The following is a 19,253-nucleotide window of genomic DNA, read 5'->3' as shown; positions in this document are numbered from 1 at the left end:
TTTCATTATTTTGAGTTAATAGAAAGTTGGCAAAAATAGATATGATCTTGCTACCATGAAAAGGAAAATACCTGTCTATTTGTGGCAAAATTACTCTCATGAACTCTTTAGTCATATCCCAGTTTCTCTATTTGCATATGGCCTTGCCTACACCCAGAGACTTGTTTTTTAAATTATACGAGCAAAGAATATTAAATTTTATTTGAAATGGCAAGCCAGACAAAATTAAACAGGCCTATTTATATAATGAATATGAATTCTGGGGCAGAAATGATTAAATATTAAAGCATTAGACCTCTCACTAAAGGCTTCAGTCATACAAAAGTTATACTTAAATTCAAACTGGTTCTCTAGCAGATTAGTAAGAATGTTTCACCCCTTGTTCAAGAATGACCTTTTCCCATTTATTCAGATTACAACCTTAAACTTTCAGTTATTTGAAAATGAAATGATCTCTAAAATATCACTATTTTTAAAACAAGCCAGAGAATTTGGTTGCAATTTCAGTTTAATCCACCAGAAAAGACAGAACAAATGATATGGTTAAACTCAAATATACTAATTGATTAAAAAATATATATTTTTGGACAAATGTTTAAAAAAGGTATAATCTTTGTAAATGATATCATAAATAGGACAGGTGGAGTTATGTCACACATGCAGGAAACAAACATATATTGAAATGTCTGCTCTACTCAAAAATACCAACTATTCTGAGCATTACCACAATAATGGAAGAGGCAAGTGGAAAGGGGAGAAAGTAAGGAACTTGTCTGCATTAAAAACCAAAATTGGCTAAAGAAAAAATTGTGATAAATAAAAAAGTATGCCAGTTTCAATTAAGGACCAAAAAACTTAGATTGTAAAATAGTTGGGAAGAGATTTTCGATAATTCCATGGCACATGGTTTATGAACTGATACACAAAACAACGCTGGATTCAAAAGTTTGAGTTTTTCAATTAAATGTATAATACAATAATTCTTGCAACCAATGTTATATATTATTTGACCCCTTTTTCATGGTATCCCATCTGTAGTTACAGTCCTGTCCCATCGCTGTAACTCCCGTACAGACTCGGGAGAGGCGAAGGTCGAGAACCGTGCGTACTCCGAAACACAACCCAGCCAAGCCGCACTGCTTCTTGACACAACAACCACTTAACCCGGAAGCCAGCCGGAGTCACTGGCGCGCAATGGGACAGAAACATCCCTGCCAGCCAAACACTCCCTCTTTTGCGACTGCACTTGAAGAAACTTTCAAAGTTCTTGAAATGTTCCAGGTTTACTGACCTTCATGTCTTAAAGTTAATGTCTTCCTGTTTGGCCCTGTCCGGGGGTGTCCTCGGATGGGGCCACAGTGTCTCCTGACCCCTCCTGTCTCAGCCTCCAGTATTTATGCTGCAGTAGTTTATGTGTCGGGGGGCTGGGGTCAGTTTGTTATATCTGGAGTACTCCTGGAGTACTCCTGTCCTATTCGGTGTCCTGTGTGAATCTAAGTGTGCGTTCTCTAATTCTCTCCTTCTCTCTTTCTTTCTCTCTCTCGGAGGACCTGAGCCCTAGGACCATGCCCCAGGACTACCTGACATGATGACTCCTTGCTGTCCCCAGTCCACCTGGCCGTGCTGCTGCTCCAGTTTCAACTGTTCTGCCTTATTATTATTTGACCATGCTGGTCATTTATGAACATTTGAACATCTTGGCCATGTTCTGTTATAATCTCCACCGGGCACAGCCAGAAGAGGACTGGCAACCCCACATATGCTCTCTCTAATTCTCTCTTTCTTTCTCTCTCTCAGAGGACCTGAGCCCTATGACCATGCCCCAGGACTACCTGATATGATGACTCCTTGCTGTCCCCAGTCCACCTGACCGTGCTGCTGCTCCAGTTTCAACTGTTCTGCCTTATTATTATTCGACCATGCTGGTCATTTATGAACATTTGAACATCTTGGCCATGTTCTGTTATAATCTCCATCCGGCACAGCCAGAAGAGGACTGGCCACCCCACATAGCCTGGTTCCTCTCTAGGTTTCTTCCTAGGTTTTGGGCTTTCTAGGTAGTTTTTCCTAGCCACCGTGCTTCTACACCTGCATTGCTTGCTGTTTGGGGTTTTAGGTAGGGTTTCTGTACAGCACTTTGAGATATCAGCTGATGTACGAAGGGCTATATAAATACATTTGATTTGATTTGATTTGATTTAAAGTAATGATGGACTATCATTTCTCTTTGCTTATTTGAGCTGTTCAAGGCGCATCTGTTAATTTAAATGCATTCCAGGTGACTACCTCATGAAGCTGGTTGAGATAATGCCAAGAGTGTGCAGAGCTGTCATCAAGGCCAAGGGTGGATACTTTGAAGAATCTAAAATCTAAAATATATTTTGATTTGTTTAACACTTTTTTTGGTTAATACATGATTCCATGTGTGTTATTTCATAGCTTTGATGTCTTCACTATTATTCTACAATGTAGAAAATAGTAAAAATAAAGAAAAATGAGTAGGGTCTGTCCAAACTTTTAACTTGTACTGTATATATAATATATATATTTACGAAAAAATATAGGGGATTGGAAATTATGCAGAAAATTAATGGTGTTGAAATCCGTTTAAGCAAACACTAGCTCACCCAGGAGTACTCCCATGATTTGGTAAGCTTATTTCATGTGTGTTCAATAAAGACTGTTTTCATCCTCGCAAGATTAAACCAGTGTCCTGGAAAACTCCTGAAACTATGGACCTCGGAAGGCAAAACTGCCTATATGAATTATACTGTATGGTATTTCACACTGTACTGAGTACTTGTGATGCGTTCTATTAAGGGACACTAACATTAAACATCTGAGTGAAATATTTGTTATGTTTGATTCATTCCACATTTCACTGTATCTGATTTAAATCTTAATTTGACCTCCTCCATCATCACCACCTTGTTTGAAACTACCATTAAACTGGTATATGGCTTTGTATGCAGATATAAGAACAAATCCTCAAGATTTGGAGCTTCTCGACGCCAAGCTATTGGGAAAAGAGTCTTAATCCACCAACTCCTGACTTCCTGAATGGCAAGTAGCTCTTGGAAGAGGGTGGATTTGCTAAATCATTACGGAAAGCTGTGGATCAAAGGACTAGCGCTTAGCATAGCATGTGACTGCTCAAGACTCCACCGCAAGTGCTAGAGCTGCAGTTTCTTCAAGGGAGCAATTGGCCACGAAACACACTTTCACAAGTTTCACATTTGCGAGTTTCCAAGTTTCTCACATGCAAATTGGCTGTAAGAATGCTGCTCAACTTCTATGGAGGTCAGAGTCAGTGTGATGCAGTTGTTCATTTGTAAATCGGGAGATGTCGGAAACAAAAAGTTGGCGCAAGAGGGGAGTGACCTGGGGAGTTCTGAGGTACTGGAAGAAAATCACCTTTATAATACATTTCATGGTATTTGCATAGTGACATAGAGCAGTACAGTAGAGGCACTTGAAAAAGTTGCACACTTTGGGTACATTTTAAGTAGACTAGATTGTGGCCTTTTCTAAACACATTTCATTCAATTCTATGTCATTTTACATGACTGGAGACTTTAGCAGAATCTTTTTTAATACAGCAGAAATGATGGAAATGACAGGCTACTTTGACACTGACAAACAAAGAATCTGAGATCAGTGAAAATGACCTTGCCTTGAATCCATCAATAGCCTATCTCTAGGTGTGTGGAGACACATATTGTAGGCTACAATATGAGGAGGGAGTTAAAAATGCCTTCCAGTTTCACTGACTGACCCAATGATGCGCAGCTCACTTGCTGGTGATGCTTTGTGGCAAAAGCCCCTGTCTCTCTCTCTCTCTCTTTAGTAAAACAACATTTGGAAGTTGATCAATCAGTATAATCTTCGCTTTTCAGCAGGAGCCATTTGTTTTCCAACCTGTGTTTTCCCTCGATTGTATTTGAAATATTGAGAAAGGGCTGTTTTGTCTGCATTATGTTTTTTCACTGACAGATTTGCTGCGAGTTCCCGACTGTTGGCAGATTTGCTGCGAGTTCCCGACTGTTGGCAGATTTGCTGCGAGTTCCCGACTGTTGGCAGATTTGCTGCAAGTTCCCGACTGTTGGCAGTCCACAGTTAGGCTATTTAAAAACATAAGCTATTGATCTGTGGCTACATCATAGTTATTCTCATGGTGTAGTTGGCTATTCTGAATGATTTCATCAACAGATAGCAGCATTTCTATAACTTTGGCAAATGTATTTCAATTTATCAGGGGTGCTGCAGTTCCTTCAGAACCCTTCGTGTTGCTATGCTTCTATAAGTAAATAAAGGATGAAGTGCAACGTTGGAGAGACGAGAGTTGCAGGCTCATGTCTATCAGAAGAGAGAGAGATCATATAAAGTTAATATAATTCTAGTTATGTGAGATACTGGTGCACTTCTCACACAGCCACGGCCAAGCGTTGGTCTCAAACTGGGTACAATGTTGCGAAAAACCATAAACCCGGTACGGCCCAACCCGAACTCTTAGAATATTAGGCCCGGGCTGAAAATCTACTTTTTCCCCATAACGTTTTTTTGTGGGGGCAGGAGAATTAACGAAGAGGACACTCAAATGAACTTAGATCGCTTTAATTATAATTTTTACGTAAAAAAAAGTACATTATTTTAAATGCCACGAGAGGTACAGGATCCAAATAGGTACTAGAACAAAACATTCCAAAACGGAGAGGTGCCAGATTCTGTTCCGGCAGGATCAAGCTCAAATAAAGCACTGATGTGATGTATATCTAACTGTGCATATTGTAGTTCACAGATCCCTATCAAAGCCAGCATTGTACGCAATGTATCTAGAGTGTTCTGTGGTTTGATCATATCAAAGCTTCCACCACCTTTTTCTCAACTGAAATTAAGTTGAGATAATAATATATATGCCTATTACGTTGTACACATTCATCATATTATTATAGGAGTGTTATAACCTATAATGATGTCATCACTGTGCGACAGGGGCGGGTGGGGGGGACAACATCACTCACCTGGCAGTGGAGGTCACACCTCTCACCCCTCCAGCCGGGGGCACAGGTGCACTGTCCGTTGAGGGCGTTGCAGGCGCCCCCGTTACCACACATACAGGTGAGGTTACACCCCAGCCCCCATGTACCACTGGGGCAGTTAATGGAGCAGTGCACTCCGTGCCAACCTGGAAGGGGGAGAAGACATTTTGAACATCAACATAGTTTAACAGCGGAGTAGTCAATTTCTCTCAAATTTTTTATTTCACCTTTATTTAACCAGGTAGGCAAGTTGAGAACAAGTTCTCATTTACAATTGCGACCTGGCCAAGATAAAGCAAAGCAGTTCGACACATACAACGACACAGAGTTACACATGGAGTAAAACAAACATACAGTCAATAATACAGTATAAACAAGTCTATATACGATGTGAGCAAATGAGGTGAGATAAGGGAGGTAAAGGCAAAAAGGCCATGGTGGCAAAGTAAATACAATATAGCAAGTAAAGCACTGGAATGGTAGATTTGCAATGGGAGAATGTGCAAAGTAGAATAATAAAAATAATGAAATAGTGTCTACAGTTATGTTTGTAAATCTTTAATTGAGAATATTATTTGGTCCCCAAAGAGTCGTACCAAATGCCACTGCATTAGTAGAATGATCCAGCAGATCCACAAATGACAAATTAAGTTTTGCTTTCATATGTAAGTTAAGATTACTGCAGTTCTACTGTATTTTTACTATATTCTACTGTATTCTACTGCATTTCTACTGCTTTTTTACTTTATTCTACTGTATTTTTACTATATTCTACTGTATTCTACTGCATTTCTACTGCTTTTTTACTTTATTCTACTGTATTTCTACTATATTCTACTGTATTCTACTGCATTTCTACTGCTTTTTTACTTTATTCTACCGTATTTTTACTATATTCTACTGTATTCTACTGCATTTCTACTGCTTTTTTACTTTATTCTACCGTATTTCTACTATATTCTACTGTATTCTACTGCATTTCTACTGCTTTTTTACTTTATTCTACTGTATTTCTACTATATTCTACTGTATTCTACTGCATTTCTACTGCTTTTTTACTTAATTGTACTGTATTTCTACTATATTCTGCTGTATTTCTACTGCATTTCTTCTGTATTTCTACTGTATTCTATTGTATTTCTACTGTATTTCTACTGTATGTGCTCCTTGAATGGGCTAGCCTTACACACACAGAGTTCCCTGGTGTAAGCAGCCTACCTGCTTTACAGGAGCAGGCTCCATCCACTGAAGAGCACTGTGCCCCGTTCTTACAGCCACACGTGGCAGAGCAGTTGATCCCGTGGGTCCCTGATGGGCAGGCTGTAGAACAGTCGGACCCCTGCAATGGAAATACTGTTAGCATTCCTGTACTATAGTTTAGTTGATTTTGTGTTATTCATGATACGTGGTAAGTGGGTCGTGTTCAGGGAGGCATACCGTAGAAAACATTTCATAACATTTTCTCCTTATTGAACATGACCCAGGTAACATCACAATGGAATTACGAGTGAATACTGTCTGTTAGACAGTCTGTTAGAATGCTCAAGACTAAGTCAGTCCAATCCTTGGACCTTCTTACAATTCCAAGTATACACCACCTTAATAAAGTCAACTGTTACTTCTTCAGTAAACAATGTATAATCAATAATGTTATGAATGATTTAGGCTACTGTAGCATTATTAGACTGGACATGGAGTATATTACCACTCATTAGCCTTCATAACCTTTCACAGAGCCTTCCTAGACCCCTCATAGCGGCTTTACCTTGAAGCCAGGAGCGCAGATGCACTCCCCGGTCACGCTGTGGCAGTCGGCACCATTCTGGCATTGGCACACTTGCTGGCATGACTCGCCGAAGAAGCCGGGTGTACATGTCTCATTACAGTAGGTCCCCGACCAGCCAGGCTGGCACGAGCACTCGCCAGACATCGGGTGGCAGCTGGGCACAAAACAGGGGGACAAAAGAGGACAATGGACTGTCATTGATATCATCGGATAACTCTGTTGTGACATCTTGTCTGGACACCAAGTACGCCAACACTCAAATGTGAATCTAGCTAATAAACGACTAGCATATTAATAATGTATAAGACATTTTTTTATGTTTGTTTTGCCAAATTACTTTCATAGTGTCTTATTTATTTGGGTTGTGTTTACGCTTGGTAAGGTAATGTATTATCTTGCCCTACAATTCTCTACCATTTCATTTCATTACCTTAATGAGGTGCTTGGCTGACACCTATCTGACTGTTCTGCATGGTTGATCAAATCTCATGTGAAATGAATGATCTCTTGAGTCACAGCCAGGCGGCTTGCCTGTAGTTTATTACATTATAAGATTATATGTGTTCCAATGTTGATCTTTGGCAAGCACTACTTTGACTGTAAAGATCTAAGGAAAATAGAAGTACCCTATAGAGCATGGGAAAATGTAACAATACCGTATCATTGTAATAACAGAAAACAGTCAATGACCGTTTGACTTTTCACATGAAACCTCTGTATATCAAATCAAATATACGCTGTATACTGGGTTGAAACAACTAAACAAACTAAAGAGAGAACGTAAAGTGCAAAGTGCCTTAAATGTGTAATATAAGGAAACCAAGGCATAGAAATACGTTCATTACATCTATACCGCTCACTTTACCCCCATGTTCAAATAAAAAAACATATGGAAAAGCTCTGTATGTCATATATGTAAGTGTGTCAATAAAGTTCTCATGAATGAATCAGCTTTTCGGATACAGATTTAAAACCATAGAGCTAGAAAGAGGGCTCTGGATGAATAAAACCCGTTTTAACATGGATATTGCCATTGAGGGCTTCCACCATTTTAAAGTAGTCTACTGGATGGGTATTCCTATGGGTTGGGAGGGATCAGCCAATGATCAGAGCATTGTCTACTTCTTCAAATTGGGTTACCAATGGTTTGATAATGGCTTTAAGCTTTATTGGTGCCATCAATTGGGTGGCCACAATAAATTAATGACACACAAGACTTGGCTAATATTGGTGAAATCACCACTTTTTCAAACATAAAAGAGGAAGAAAATGTACTACTTTAAAATGGAGCTAGCCCTCAATGGCACCGTCCATGCTGTCACAGAAGCCACTATAGCACAGATACAAAGTAAGTCCTCTTTGTACCTCTATGGTTCAACCCATAAAGTAATTGGTTTAAACATTTCTACTGGTACTGAACAGTAATGACACAGTCTCTAAAACGTTCCAGCTTTGCATATACTGTAGGTAATTGTGTCAATATTTTTTTCTTCTCTCCAAATGAATCAATTCTTCAGAGATCAAGTTCAAACCATACAGTCATTGGTTCAAACATTTATTTTAGTACTTAACACAACACTAATTAAACAGAACATCTCCAGAACTTTCTCCAAATGCCCTCACAGGAGGCGGGATTAAACAATGTAACAGCCGGGGCAGGTTTGCTGCATGCACATGTGGCACAATACCGTTGTTGCCGTGGTACCTGTTTGAGTAGCAGCTGCTCCTACCTGACACAGCAGCCCCATTGAGACAGAGCAGAGCAGCTGTCCCCCTCACAACACATGGAGTCTGCCAGCTGTGCCAGTTTGTCTAATACACAGGCAGTGGCACAATGGAGAACTGTCTGACTCCCCTCCGACCCACCCAGCTACCCGCCACACACACACACACACACACACACACACACACACACACACACACACACACACACACACACACACACACACACACACACACACACACACACACACACACACACAAACCCAGACACACTTTGAATGACTTCCAACAGTCTTGTTAAACTTTGAATCATTAATGTTACTGTAGTACAATCAATGTACTGTGAGAGGTGTAGGGCTGAATAAAACAATTCAATGATAGATTCTTAATTCGGGTGGCTCAATTGGTGTAGCATGATAATGGTTATGAGTAGTGTAATTAGTGCAAGGACAATTACATTATCCTCATAGGATGATCACCATTATAGATTAGAGCATGATTATAGAATGTCCATTCTAGAATGATCTCAGGGATAACTACATTATCCTTATAGGATGATCTCCATTATAGATTAGAGCATGATTATAGAATATCCATTCTAGAATGATCTCAGGGATAACTACATTATCCTTATAGGATGATCGCCATTATAGATTAGAGCATGATTATAGAATGTCCATTCTAGAATGATCTCAGGGATAAACACATTATCCTTATAGGATGATCTCCATTATAGATTAGAGCATGATTATAGAATGTCCATTCTAGAATGATCTCAGGGATAATCACATTATCCTTATAGGATGATCTCCATTATAGATTAGAGCATGATTATAGAATGTCCATTCTAGAATGATCTCAGGGATAACTACATTATCCTTATAGGATGATCTCCATTATAGATTAGAGCATGCTTATAGAATGTCCATTCTAGAATGATCTCAGGGATAATTACATTATCCTTATAGGATGATCTCCATTATAGATTAGAGCATGATTATAGAATGTCCATTCTAGAATGATCTCAGGGATAATCACATTATCCTTATAGGATGGTCTCCATTATAGATTAGAGCATGCTTCTAGAATTAAGCAATAAGGCCCAGAGGGGTGTGGTATATGACCAATATGGCTAAGGGCTATTCTTTCGAGGGACACAACGCGGAGTGCGTGGATACAGCCCTTAGCCTTCGTATATTGCCCATATACCACAAAACCCTGAGGTGCCATATTGCTATTATAAACTGGTTACCAAGGTAATTAGAGCAGTAAAAAGAAATGTTCGAACCACCCAGTTTATAATGTTCATTCTAGAATGAGCTCCGGGATAATGTAATATACTGTATTGTGTTGTATGTACTGCAACGTATATCGTATCATATGTGCCAATGAGTGGGTATTACCTGCGTGTGTTCTCGGCGTGGCAGGGACACCTCTTGTCACACTTGAGGCCATAGTGTCCCTCGGGACAGAGGCGCACCTCGCACATCTCCCCCGTGTAGCCCGGTTCACACAGACACGCGCCACTGATGTGGTAGCACTTGGCTCCGTTCTCACAGCGACACGTCTGGCGACAGGACACGCCAAATGTACCCACCGGACACTCTTCCTGGCACCTGGGGAGAAGGGCGATGGATCAATTCAATTCATTTCAAATAACTTTATTTTTCCTGTGAGGGAATTTCTTGACTACTGCTCAAGGCCAGGTTTAAGGATAGTGTCTCTGTACATACTGCAACACACTGCAAGTGGGGACAAAATGTGACTAATACTGTGACACATTGCACCGAATGTGGATCTCTCGTTCGTCTACTGATCCTTCAGTATGACATTTTCACGCCATTCTACATGTAAAACTGGTTTGCAACTACTCGCTGCAGGCAAACGCTATTTTGGTGTGTTCAAGCCCATACAGATGTATGATCGTAATTTGATCACTATTTTGTTGCTGAGAATTTTCCTGCATAGCCCCGGGCTGTGCCACAACCGGCTGTGGCCGGGAGTCCCATAGGATGGAGCACAATTGTCCCAGCGTCGTCCGGGTTAGGGGAGTGCTTGGCCTGGGGAGCTTTACTTGGCTCATCACACTCTAGCCGGGTGCCTGCAGGCTGTCGCCAGTTGAACGGTGTTTCCTCAGACACATTGGTACGGCTGGCTTCCAGGTTAAGCTCAGGGGGGTGTTAAAGATCCCGGTTAGGCGGGTCATGCTTCAAGGACGCATGACTCCACCTTTGCCTCTCGCGAGCCCGTTGAGGAGTTGCAGCGATGAGACAAGATCCAAATTGGAGAGAAAAAAGGGGGAAAATACAAAAAATAGAGAAACTACACAGTAAGACACATTGTTCTCATATTTCTAAATACGCTTCAACTTTCCAGGAAGAACAGAGTCATTACAAGAGCAACAGTGTTCAGCAATTGGGCCTAATTGCTATGAAAAGCAGGTGATTTGTAAACACACTGTTTAAAATTCAATGTCATAGGTATCTGGTACCTATCACTGATTATAAAAAATCAAGCTTTGTTTATGACATAGGTGGCCGGCAGGTATGCTGAAAGCATGTTGCAATAGCACAATATCAGGGAGAGGAGAATGGATATTATCAAGGTCAGAAAGGACACACATGGAAACCAGCTGAGAACAACTGAACGGAATTGTTTTTGACAGTTGAATTCATATGGAATGTGACACATGAATCCCACTAACAGCACTACTTCTGTCTTACTTTCCAGATTATTCTAAAGGGACCACTGCATACTATATATTTTTATACTTATTTTAATTATTTTCTCTCTCTCTCTCTATCTCTCTCTCTCTCTCTCTCTCTCTCTCTCCTTATTTCATTCATTATTTAAGCATGATTTGTGCGTGTGTTGTTTTTGTGAGTCAGACCAAGACCGAAGCTGTTTACACACACACAAGCACACACACACACACACACACACACACACACACACACACACACACACACACACACACACACACACACACACACACACACACACACACAGACACACACACACACACACACACACACACACACACACACACATACACACACACGCAAACACACACACACATAAACACACATTCACATGCACGCACACACAGCCCCAAAACCCAGGTAACACTGTAATATACTGAAAATTCCTTTTACAACACAGAGGACACCAGCTTGCCGAACAAAATCCCCAAATTTCCTTCCATTCCCAAGTCATATCCATAATATCATTCCCACATTCCATCACCATTGGCTAAGTGAGCAGACTGAGCACTGGTCTCCTTCATTTTCAGTTGTTGATATCCCTCTATCTCCCTAGGGGACTGGGTACTACACTATACCCTCTCAACCCTATCTATCTCACTCAGGGAAGCTAAGGGGCAATCTTAGCAAAGTTAGCATTCTCTAGTGCTAGCAGCCTTAATGGTCTTAGTAGTGTTAGCATCGCCCCGACCACTCATAATGCATGGAGCTGTCACATTAAACAGGATTCAAAGCATGCCGATAGGACACGCTCATTCATTTGCCCGACAGATGGCGTGTGTCAAAGACATGAAGTCACAAAGCAACAGCAACTACTGTACAACACTAGGGGCAGCTGAGAGGATTGTGTGGAAGACACATGGGAACTAACTTAACTTTACATGAAGTGTCCTGTTGATGGTATGCTACAGGGTAAACCCAAGAAAGCACCCTGGTATTAGTAGAATATACTGTATAAGTGCATAATACAGTGCCTTGCGAAAGTATTCGGCCCCCTTGAACTTTGCGACCTTTTGCCACATTTCAGGCTTCAAACATAAAGATATAAAACTGGATTTTTTTGTGAAGAATCAACAACAAGTGGGACACAATCATGAAGTGGAACGACATTTATTGGATATTTCAAACTTTTTTAACAAATCAAAAACTGAAAAATTGGGCGTGCAAAATTATTCAGCCCCTTTACTTTCAGTGCAGCAATCTCTCTCCAGAAGTTCAGTGAGGATCTCTGAATGATCCAATGTTGACCTAAATGACTAATGATGATAAATACAATCCACCTGTGTGTAATCAAGTCTCCGTATAAATGCACCTGCACTGTGATAGTCTCAGAGGTCCGTTAAAAGCGCAGAGAGCATCATGAAGAACAAGGAACACACCAGGCAGGTCCGAGATACTGTTGTGAAGAAGTTTAAAGCCGGATTTGGATACAAAAAGATTTCCCAAGCTTTAAACATCCCAAGGAGCACTGTGCAAGCGATAATATTGAAATGGAAGGAGTATCAGACCACTGCAAATCTACCAAGACCTGGCCGTCCCTCTAAACTTTCAGCTCATACAAGGAGAAGACTGATCAGAGATGCAGCCAAGAGGCCCATGATCACTCTGGATGAACTGCAGAGATCTACAGCTGAGGTGGGAGACTCTGTCCATAGGACAACAATCAGTCGTATATTGCACAAATCTGGCCTTTATGGAAAAGTGGCAAGAAGAAAGCCATTTCTTAAAGATATCCATAAAAAGTGTTGTTTATAGTTTGCCACAAGCCACCTGGGAGACACACCAAACATGTGGAAGAAGGTGCTCTGGTCAGATGAAACCAAAATTGAACTTTTTGGCAACAATGCAAAACGTTTTGTTTGGCGTAAAAGCAACACAGCTGAACACACCATCCCCACTGTCAAACATGGTGGTGGCAGCATCATGGTTTGGGCCTGCTTTTCTTCAGCAGGGACAGGGAAGATGGTTAAAATTGATGGGAAGATGGATGGAGCCAAATACAGGACCATTCTGGAAGAAAACCTGATGGAGTCTGCAAAAGACCTGAGACTGGGACGGAGATTTGTCTTCCAACAAGACAATGATACAAAACATAAAGCAAAATCTACAATGGAATGGTTCAAAAATAAACATATCCAGGTGTTAGAATGGCCAAGTCAAAGTCCAGACCTGAATCCAATCGAGAATATGTGGAAAGAACTGAAAACTGCTGTTCACAAATGCTCTCCATCCAACCTCACTGAGCTCGAGCTGTTTTGCAAGGATGAATGGGAAAAAATGTCAGTCTCTCGATGTGCAAAACTGATAGAGACATACCCCAAGCGACTTACAGCTGTAATTGCAGCAAAAGGTGGCGCTACAAAGTATTAACTTAAGGGGGCTGAATAATTTTGCACGCCCAATTTTTCAGTTTTTGATTTGTTAAAAAAGTTTGAAATATCCAATAAATGTCGTTCCACTTCATGATTGTGTCCCACTTGTTGTTGATTCTTCACAAAAAAATACAGTTTTATATCTTTATGTTTGAAGCCTGAAATGTGGCAAAAGGTCGCAAAGTTCAAGGGGGCCGAATACTTTCGCAAGGCACTGTATCTTTAACTCTGCGTTGTTGGAAAAGGACCCATCAGTAAGCACTACACCTGTTATTTACCTGTGACCATCAACAATGTTCTAGTGAGACTTGGGAACTAAGTTAACTAACTGTTCACTTTAGATGAAGTGTCCTGTTTGTGCTATACTACAGGATATACCAAACAATGCAATGCACCCTGTGTCGTATATACTGTAAGTTAATCAAGTGTATACTGTACTGTTGGGAATAAGGGGCTATATGGGGTCAATTAATGTGAGACGTGGTAAACGTTACCCTCCCACACCAGAGGGGGCTGGTGGGCGGAGATATAGAAGGAAACGCTCATAGTAACGGCTGGGATGGACTAGATGCTAAGGTATCAATCACGTTTCCCTGTTTTCCATGGTTTCCATGGTCTATATGTTTTCCATGGTCTACATGATTCCATGGTCTACATGGTTTCCATTGTCTACACATTGTTTCCACAGTCTACATGGTTTCCATGGTTTCCATTATCTACATGGTTTCCATGGTCTACACATGGTTCCCATTATCTACACATGGTTTCCATTGTCTACACATGGTTTCCATGGTCTACACATGGTTTCCATGGATTACACATGGTTTCCATGGTCTACATGGTATTCATGGTCTACATGGTTTCCATGGTTTCCATTATCTACATAGTTTCCATGGTCTATACATGGTTTCCATAGTTTCCATGGTCTACATGGTTTCCATAGTTTCCATGGTCTACACATGGTTTCCATAGTTTCCATGGTCTACATGGTTTCCATAGTTTCCATGCTCTACACAAGGTTTCCATGGTCTGCATGGTTTCCATATAGTTTCCATGGTCTACACATGGTTTCCATGGTCTACATGATTTCCATGGTTTCCATTATCTACATGGTTTCCATGGTCTACACATGGTTTCCATGGTCTACACATGGTTCCATGGTTTCCATTATCTACATGTTTCCATTGTCTACACATGATTTCCATGGTAGACACATGGTTTCCATGGTCTACATAGCTTCCATGGTTTCCATGGTCTACATGGTTTCCATGGTCTACACATGGTTTCCATGGTCTACACATGGTTTCCATGGTTTCCATTATCTACATGTTTCCATTGTCTACACATGGTTTCCATGGTCTACATGGTTTCAATGGTCTACATGATTTCCATGGTTTCCATTATCTACATGGTTTCCATGGTCTACACATGGTTTCCATGGTCTACACATGGTTTCCATGGTTTCCATTATCTACATGTTTCCATTGTCTACACATGATTTCCATGGTATACACATGGTTTCCATGGTCTAAATGGTTTCCATGGTCTACATAGCTTCCATGGTTTCCATGGTCTACATGGTTTCCATGGTTTACACATGGTTTCCATGGTCTACACATGGTTTCCATGGTTTCCATTATCTACATGTTTCCATTGGTCTACATGGTTTCCATGGTCTAAACATGGTTTCCATGGTCTACATGGTTTCCATGGTCAATATGGTTCCCATTGTCCACACATGGTCTCCATGGTCTAAACATGGTTTCCATGGTCTACACATGGTTTCCATGGTTTCCATTATCTACATGTTTCCATTGTCTACACATGGTTTCCATGGTCTACATGGTTTCATTGGTCTACATGGTTTCCATGGTCTAAACATGGTTTCCATGGTCTACATGGTTTCCATGGTCAATATGGTTCCCATTGTCCACACATGGTCTCCATGGTCTAAACATGGTTTCCATGGTCTACACAAGGTTTCCATGGTCTGCATGGTTTCCATAGTTTCCATGGTCTATACATGGTTTCCATAGTTTCCATGGTCTACATGGTTTCCATAGTTTCCATGGTCTACATAGTTTCCATAGTTTCCATGGTCTACACATGGTTTCCATAGTTTCCATGCTCTACACAAGGTTTCCATGGTCTGCATGGTTTCCATAGTTTCCATGGTCTACACATTGTTTCCTTGGTCTACATGATTTCCATGGTTTCCATTGTCTACACATGATTTCCATGGTCTACATGGTTTCCATGGTCTACATGGTTTCCATGGTCTACACATGGTTTCCATGGTCTGCATGTTTCCATGCATTTGATATCTTTCCATTTATTCCAACACAGCCATTACGATGAGCATGTCCTCTGATTTCTCCGCCCAACAACCACCACTGTCCTACACAGCTGAATGGATGTAGCGCGATTGCTGTGCTGAAATTTGATAAAAGTATAGGAGCTTACAGTCATGGCCAAAGGTTTTGCGAATGACACAAATATTAATTTTCACAAAGTCTGCTGCCTCAGTGTCTTCAGATATTTTTGTCAGATGTTACTATGGAATACTGAAGTATAATTACAAGCATTTCATAAGTGTCAAAGGCTTTTGTTGACAATTACATGAAGTTGATGCATAGAGTTAATATTTGCAGTGTTGACCCTTCTTTTTCAAGACCTCTGCAATCGGCCCTGGCATGCTGTCAATTGACTTCTGGGCCACATCCTGACTGATGGCAGCCCATTCTTTCATAATCAATGTTTGGAGTTTGTCAGATTTTGTGGGTTTTTGTTTGTCCTCTTGAGGATTGACCACAAGTTCTCAATGGGATTAAGGTCTGGGGAGTTTCCTGGCCATGGACCCAAAATATCAACGTTTTGTTCCCCGAGCCACTTAGTTATCACTTTTGCCTTATGGCTAGGTGCTCCATCATGCTGGAAAAGGCATTGTTCGTCACCAAACTGTTACTGGATGGTTGGGAGAAGTTGCTCTCGGAGGATGTGTTGGTACCATTCTTCATTCATGGCTTTGTTCTTAGGCAAAATTGTGAGTGAGCCCACTCCCTTGGCTGAGAAGCAACCCCACACATGAATGGTCTCAGGATGCTTTACTGTTGGCATGACGCAGGACTGATGGTAGCGCTCACCTTGTCTTCTCCGGACAAGCTTTTTCCGGATGCCCCAAACAATCGGAATGGGGATGCATCAGAGAAAATGACTTTACCCCAGTCCTCAGCAGTCCAATCCCTGTACCTTTTGCAGAATATCAGTCTGTCCCTGATGTTTTTCCTGGAGAAAAGTGGCTTCTTTGCTGCCCTTCTTGACACCAGGCCATACTCCAAAAGTCTTCGCCTCACTGTGCGTGCAGATGCACTCACACCTGCCTGCTGCCATTCCTGGGCAAGCTCTGTACTGGCGGTGCCCCGATCCCGCAGTTGAATCAACTTTAGGAGACGGTCCTGGCGCTTGCTGGACTTTCTTGGGTGCCCTGAAGCCTTCTTCACAACAATTGAACTGCTCTCCTTGAAGTTCTTGATGATCTGATAAATGGTTGATTTAGGTGCAGTCTTACTGGCAGCAATATCCTTGCCTGTGAAGCTCTTTTTGATGACGGCACGTGTTTCCTTCCAGGTAAACATGGTTGACAGAGGAAGAACAATGATTCCAAGCACCACCCTCCTTTTGAAGCTTCCAGTCTGTTATTCGAACTCAATTAGCATGACAGAGTGATCTCCAGCCTTGTCCTCGTCAACACTCACACCTGTGTTAACGAGAGAATCACTGACATGATGTCCGCTGGTCCTTTTGTGGCAGGGCTGAAATGCAGTGGAATTTTTTTGGGGGGGGGATTCAGTTCATTTGCATGGCAAAGAGGGACTTTGCAATTAATTGATTCATTGATTAATCTGATCACTCTTCGTAACATCTGGAGTATATTCAAATTGCCATCATACAAACTGAGGCAGCAGACTTTGTGAAAATGTATATTTGTGTCATTCTCAAAACTTTTGGCCACGACTGTATACTTAATGGAATTTACTATTTACTATTGCAATAAATTGACAGTGGACCTGTCGAGTCACTACACCCACTCACTTAACTCCACAAAATAACACACATCGCCTCATCCCTCCCTACCTCCCTCCCCACCCAACCATTAACATTACATTGACATCTGAGTTTTTTAGCAGATGCTCTCCTCCAGAACGACTTACAGTTAGTTTATTGATCTTAAGATACCCTAGCCAGATGTGTGTAGAGCCCTCCTGAGTTGACAAACACACACACACACACACACACACACACACACACACACACACACACACACACACACACACACACACACACACACACACACACACACACACACACACACCCCATCCCTCCATCAATTAACTAGCATGGCTTAGACTGGGTTTCCATCCCTCCATCAATTAACTAGCGTGGTCTAGTCTGGGTGTCCATCCCTCCATCATTGAACTAGCGTGGTCTAGTCTGGGTGTCCATCCCTCCATCATTGAACTAGTGTGGCCTGGTCTGGGTGTCCATCCCTCCATCAATTAACTAGCATGGCCTAGTCTGGGTTTCCATCCCTCCATCATTGAACTAGCGTGGTCTAGTCTGGGTGTCCATCCCTCCATCATTGAACTAGCGTGGTCTAGTCTGGGTGTCCATCCCTCCATCATTGAACTAGTGAGGCCTAGTCTGGGTTTCCATCCCTCCATCATTGAACTAGCATGGCCTAGTCTGGGTTTCCATCTCTCCAACATTGAACTAGCGTGGTCTAGTCTGGGTGTCCATCCCTCCATCATTGAACTAGCGTGGTCTAGTCTGGGTGTCCATCCCTCCATCATTGAACTAGAGTGGCCTAGTCTGGGTGTCCATCCCTCTATCAATTAACTAGCATGGTCTAGTCTGGGTTTCCATCCCTCCATCATTGAACTAGCATGGCCTAGTCTGGGTGTCCATCCCTCCATCAATTAACTAGCATGGCTTAGACTGGGTTTCCATCCCTCCATCAATTAACTAGCGTGGTCTAGTCTGGGTGTCCATCCCTCCATCATTGAACTAGCGTGGTCTAGTCTGGGTGACCATCCCTCCATCATTGAACTAGTGTGGCCTGGTCTGGGTGTCCATCCCTCCATCAATTAACTAGCATGGCCTAGTCTGGGTTTCCATCCCTCCATCATTGAACAAGCGTGGTCTAGTCTGGGTGTCCATCCCTCCATCATTGAACTAGCGTGGTCTAGTCTGGGTGTCCATCCCTCCATCATTGAACTAGTGAGGCCTAGTCTGGGTTTCCATCCCTCCATCATTGAACTAGCATGGCCTAGTCTGGGTTTCCATCTCTCCAACATTGAACTAGCGTGGTCTAGTCTGGGTGTCCATCCCTCCATCATTGAACTAGCGTGGTCTAGTCTGGGTGTCCATCCCTCCATCATTGAACTAGAGTGGCCTAGTCTGGGTGTCCATCCCTCTATCAATTAACTAGCATGGTCTAGTCTGGGTTTCCATCCCTCCATCATTGAACTAGAGTGGCCTAGTCTGGGTTTCCAACCCTCCATCAATTAACTAG

At 41.8% G+C, this 19,253-nt stretch overlaps 1 protein-coding gene across 3 annotated transcripts in view; it reads right to left on the bottom strand.

The window, feature by feature from the left end:
• The window catches only part of megf10 (multiple EGF-like-domains 10), a 104,563-nt gene that overhangs the window by 14,735 nt on the left and 70,575 nt on the right, over positions 1–19,253 (bottom strand). For all 3 annotated transcript variants that reach the window (XM_036976788.1, XM_021601689.2, XM_021601691.2), the window contains exons 9-12: positions 9,951–10,163; positions 6,805–6,979; positions 6,258–6,378; positions 5,022–5,185 (exon numbers count right to left, since the gene is read on the bottom strand). In XM_036976788.1, coding sequence (XP_036832683.1) covers positions 5,022–5,185; positions 6,258–6,378; positions 6,805–6,979; positions 9,951–10,163 — 673 coding nt within the window. The remainder of the gene's footprint in view (positions 1–5,021; positions 5,186–6,257; positions 6,379–6,804; positions 6,980–9,950; positions 10,164–19,253) is intronic.

The sequence above is a fragment of the Oncorhynchus mykiss genome, chromosome 5, assembly GCF_013265735.2.
Source record: "Oncorhynchus mykiss isolate Arlee chromosome 5, USDA_OmykA_1.1, whole genome shotgun sequence".
Taxonomy (NCBI): Eukaryota; Metazoa; Chordata; class Actinopteri; order Salmoniformes; family Salmonidae; genus Oncorhynchus; species Oncorhynchus mykiss.
This window is presented reverse-complemented; position numbering and strand designations above follow the sequence as displayed.